The sequence below is a fragment of the Oncorhynchus clarkii genome, unplaced genomic scaffold (genome assembly GCF_045791955.1).
Source record: "Oncorhynchus clarkii lewisi isolate Uvic-CL-2024 unplaced genomic scaffold, UVic_Ocla_1.0 unplaced_contig_12547_pilon_pilon, whole genome shotgun sequence".
NCBI lineage: Eukaryota > Metazoa > Chordata > Actinopteri > Salmoniformes > Salmonidae > Oncorhynchus > Oncorhynchus clarkii.
The window spans coordinates 1-5,393 of NW_027260292.1; the positions used below are offsets into that span (position 1 = coordinate 1).

The 5,393-nt window shown below is 40.3% G+C and overlaps 1 protein-coding gene across 1 annotated transcript; it reads right to left on the bottom strand.

Moving 5' to 3' along the window:
• Positions 1-1,287: 1,287 nt before the first annotated feature.
• LOC139401339 (ectonucleotide pyrophosphatase/phosphodiesterase family member 7-like) lies at positions 1,288-5,193 on the bottom strand. Its single transcript, XM_071145657.1, has 5 exons — positions 4,980-5,193; positions 3,550-3,695; positions 2,297-2,920; positions 1,951-2,173; positions 1,288-1,752 (listed from the first exon to the last, which is right to left on the bottom strand). Exons 1-5 carry the CDS (start codon positions 5,191-5,193, stop codon positions 1,682-1,684), a joined length of 1,278 nt encoding a protein of 425 aa, XP_071001758.1. The 3' UTR covers positions 1,288-1,681.
• Positions 5,194-5,393: the final 200 nt, after the last annotated feature.

Genomic DNA, 5,393 nt, shown 5'->3' on the forward strand with positions numbered 1-5,393 from the left:
ACACCTCCTCGTGCCTTTTGCTTAATTAGAGTGCAGTTATTCTGCAATTACTATGTCCAAAATACCACAGTTAACTGCAGTTACTACAATTTTACTGCAGTTTCAAAACTGCAATTTGTTTTAGTAAGGGAGGCTTTCATAATATTTAGTATGAAATAAAGGGCCAACAGAGATTATGTACGTTTTATATTTTCTCCATCTGTGTTTTCAGATCGGTCTGTTCTGTAACATTTCCATTTGTTGGAATATGTGTATACAGTTGGGTCGGCAGGTAGCCTAGTGGTTAGAGAGTGGGGCCAATAACTGTAAGGTTGCTAGATTGAATCCCGGAGCTGACAATGTAAAAATCTGTCTAACTGCCCCTGAACAAGGCAGTTAACCCACTGTCCCTAGGCCGTCATTGTAAAATAAGAATTTGTTCTTAAAATAATGTGTTCTTAACTGACTTGCCTAGTTAAATATTGCTTACATTTATTTAAAAAATGATATCCCCAGCTGGCTGCAGGTGGTAATAACACCTTAGATCCAAATCCTGTTTCCTGTTAAACATTTTAATTTAAAAACTGCAATACTCATTCATCGTGCACGTTTATTAAAGCATAATAACAACAAATAAATATACAGTCGGAACAAATATTTAAACAAAAATATGACTCCAAATAAAATCTGACATTTAGAATGAAAGGCAACAACTTCTCAAAGGAATCAGGCTACTTGAAACCCCTGAACCATCAGTGGGCAGGTGTCATTATTAAATGTAGACAAAGTTATTTGAGCCAATGCTGACTGGTTTGATTATTAAACATACACTCAGTGGGCAGTTTGTTAGGCACACCACCCTGTTCCCAAAAGTGGTTAGCAGACAGTGTGTCACGTGGCTGTGGCTTGCTATACACTGAGTGTACAAAACATTAAGAATACCTGCTCTTTCCATGACATAGACATGCAACTCAATATTAGGAAGGTGTTCTTAATGTTTTGTACACTCAGTGTATAAAGCAGGCTTAAACTTTAGAATGGACAAAATTAGTGACTTAAGCGACTTTGAGCATGGTATATATATATATATGATCATCGATTCCAGGCGCGCCGTTTCCAGTGTCTCAGAAACGTCCGGCCTCCTGGGTTTATTATATTATGCACAACCGTGTCTAGGATTTACAGAGAATGGTGCCAAAAACATCCGTTCAGTGGCAGTCCTATGGGCGAAAACAGATCGTTGATGAGAGGTCGAAGGCGAATGGCAAGAATTGTGCAAGTTACAAACAGGCAAATAACTGCGCAGAACGGCATCTCGGAGCACACAACACATCCATCCTTGTCACAGATGGGCTATTGCAGCATGAGTCCATGGCCCCATCCTGCCTGGTGTCAATAATAAAGGCTGTCGGTGTAATGGTGCGGGGAATGTTTTTCCTTGATACCAATTGAGCAACGTTTCCATGCCCTGAAGAATTCAGGCTGTTCTGGCGCAAAGGGGGTCCGACCCGGTACTAGATAGGTGTACCTAATAAACTGGAAACTGAGTGTATAATACAATCAGATGGATATTGTTGATGAACATCATAGTGAATGTGATCCTCCTTAAAAATATTTGTTGGAGTTTTGGTTATGATTGATTCAACTATGCAATTGTTTTCAGTTAACGAACATTACGGAAAATAACCAACATCATAAATAACTACATGACAAGTAAAATGTAGACAAATATCGATGCCAAAACACCAAGGGACATCTGATTTCTTCTCCCACCTGTGTAGAGAAGAATGGCGCCATTAGTTATGTGATATAACCATTTGTCATGTCAGTCTTGATAATTATCTTATAGAAGAAGTATCATCAGTGGAGCACACATTAAGGTTGATATCTTCCTGTATTAGAATGAATTAATAGACACTTTCATGCATTTTGATACTAAAATGCTTTCTAGGAGAAGCTCCCAGCTCGTACCGTTCTGCACCAGCATGCCCTCAGTGACAGATAGGGAACCATTGTTAGGGGCTGGATCTATCTGCAGCAGCTTGCACATTAGAGGGTAGATGTGGACACTGTCAAAGGGCTCGGACAGATAACTCTTTTTGAAATCTGGTCCAAAAGCACGGAAGATGGTCTTCATGTCCATTTCGTCCATGTGGAATCCATGATCTCCTTTGTTTACGTAGACGATGAACCGCTGTTGAAATTACATGCATATCATCATTGTTTTTATTTTTTAAATCTGTGATATTTTTACTTGACCATTTTTTACTTTATACATAGTATATGAAGTGTTTTTAAAGTTAATACCAGTACCTACCGAGTTTAAGTTGAAACCTAGATCAGCAATGACAATAATAGGCTGCATTCTGTCATTCTTGGACAAATGAAAGTTCTCTGGCATATCTTCCTTCTTGTAGACTGTGAGGTTTGGGGCCTTCATGAGAGCATCATAAACCTGCTGTTCCTTTCCTTTCTTCGGCGTGATCATTCCAAACCCGCCGTAGTCAAGGAGCTCAAAATAAACCAAGTTGAAGAAATTCAGGTATTTAGAGAGGATTATCTCATCTACAAGAGGTCTTTTTTTGACGGTGGTCATGCCATGGTCAGAGGTGATGATGATGTTCAGGTTCTCTGTCAAACCATCTCGCTGGATGACCTCCCTCAGGTATCCGATGGTGCGGTCAATCTGCTTTATTATGGTTTTCCTGTCAGGATGGTCTGGTCCTTTGGCATGACCCACGTTGTCAGGCTCTCCATAGTACAGAGTCACAAAGTCAAAATCTTCTTCGGTGAACCAGCTCAACACAGTGTCAATATTCTGTTGCCACTCTGTTTCGTTATCATCTTGTTGACCTGTTTCCTCAACCACCGCCCGGTTTACACTTTGACCACTGTAGTTGGCGGCTCCTCCTGGAAAGAAAAAGGAGCCTGTTTTCAGGCCCTGAAAGAGAAGAAAAGGTGTGTATGCTTCTAATTACAGGGTGTAGTAGGGGTCTTAACTTTCATTAGAGCAACTTCATTCACCTAAAAATAATCAAGTCAAATTCAATTTTAACTGTCACATGCTCCGAATTATAACACCTTACCGTGAAATGCTTACTTACAAGCCCTTAACCAACAGTGTAGTTCAAGAAGAGTTTAAGAAAATATTTACCAAATATCATGTAAAAAATTCAATAAATTATAAAAAGTAACACAATAACATAACAATAACGAGGCTATATACAGGGGGTACCGGTACCAAGTCAGTGTGCAGGCTATATACAGGGGGTACCGGTACCAAGTCAGTGTGGAGGCTATATACAGGGGGTACCGGTACCAAGTCAGTGTGCGGGGGTACAAGCTAGTTGAGGTAATCTGTACATGTAGGTGGGGGGGAAGTGACTATGCATAGATAATAAACAGCGAGTAGCAGCAGTGTACAAAACAAATGGGGTGGGGGTCAATGTAAATAGTCTGACAATGGTTTCTGTAGCTGTGGGTAGGAGGACTGTAAGCCAAATCTGCATATTAGACAAATAACACTTGTGATATTTTATGTCCAGGATCAAATCATGACCAGTTCCTCACCTGGTTCTGTGCTGTAATCCACAACGGTAAGGCTCCATTGTCCCACCACTCAGACCTCTTCAAGGTAGCTTTATGGACGACTTTCTGATGAGTTGTGGAATTAAACATCATATTGTGAACAACTCCATGATCCTCTATCCATCTCCCTGTGAGAGATATGAGAGGAAAGTAGAATGATATGTAAATATTTTTTAATGCCAGTGTAGCCGATGTGAAATGGCTAGCTAGTTAGCGGTGGTGCGCGCTAGTGACGTTTCAATCGGTGATGTCACTTACTCTGAGACCTTGAAATAGTGGTTCCCTATGCTCTGCAAGGGTCGTGGCTTTTGTGTAGGGATGGGTAACGATGCTTCGAGGGTGACTGTTGACGTGTGCAGAGCGTGCCTGGTTCGCGCCCAGGTCGGGGCGAGGGGACGGACGTAAAGTCTATACTGTTACACCAGCAACCTTCCAGTTTGAATTGTCTTTTCGTCATGACATTATGATAAACAGTATCCAAAACCTCAGTGATGTCTTATCAAGGATATCGAAGATGGCATTTACAACTTTAATTGCTGTACTATAATTTTTTTTTTTTTATCACTGTCATATAAGAGAACATTTAGAAATTGTCTGTAGATTTGTAGGTTTTTCCTGCATTAACAAATGAAAACATAAGGTGATTTCCATTTCTCAGGAATAACTCTAGGGTCAGATTAAAGTGAGGTCAATTGCCCAGAGATAAAGTAAGCAGCAAGTTTGACCAGATTTGTATTTAAATAGTAAGGACCCGAAGGATATGCACAGTATGTGCACATATACAGTGTACATTTGATTTATTTTATTTTAATTGTACCTTTATTTAACTAGGCAAGTCAGTTAAGAACAAATTCTTATTTACAATGATGGCCTAGGAACAGTGGGTTAACTGCCTTGTTCAGGGGCAGAACGACATAATAGATTGTCCTAAAAATCAGAAAGAACATTTAATTTAGATTTGAGTCATTTAGCAGAGATAAGAGCGACTTACAGGAGCAATTATGGTTAAGTGCTGTGCTCAAGGGCACATCGGCAGATGTTTCACCTAGTCAGCTCTTAATCACTAGGCTTATACCTGCCACCCAGAACACTGGCAAGTGAGACTACTTTGTAACATGAGTGAGATCATGGTCAGGACTGGCATTTTCTGGGCACATGCCACAAACAAAACTGTTTTTATGAAAGAATTGAAATATTTGGCCAAAGAAATCAACAGTCAATAATCCATCTACAGTAGTAGGCTACATTTGACTTCAAACCCAGTTTTGAAACAGTAACTTGGGCCCGTAGTCACATGTTACCCTAGGAAATACTTCTTATTTTTGATGAATATGCACCTGATTGAGAACTTCAAACACGCTGCTCAAATGCACGCAACAAGTCAACAGCATTTTGTAACTCTTCTGCCTTACCAGTTATGGTGGTAAAGTGAGATGGGGACGTCATGGTGATAGCCGGAGGGGTGATGTACTTTGCCTTCACTCCATCTACCACTAACTTGTCCATGTGAGGGGTGTCTACGTCTTGATCATAGTCCCATCGGAAACCATCAAAGGAGATCACTAGCAACTTGTTGTGTGTCCCCTTGTTCAATGGTTTGCACTCTACACTGAGAAAAACTGCCATTCCCAAATACAAATCCAACCACATCTTGATGTCTTGGCTTGTCTGCACTAACTAATCCTGTTGGGCTTGATGGATGTCATTTATAGTCATAATTGTGGTCAGGAAGATAACATGTGTTCTTTGAAGAGTGTTATCTTCAAAGGACAAACCTTGAATGTGCCTTGCTTTAATAGACAGGGGTGTTATCAATTGTTATCTGA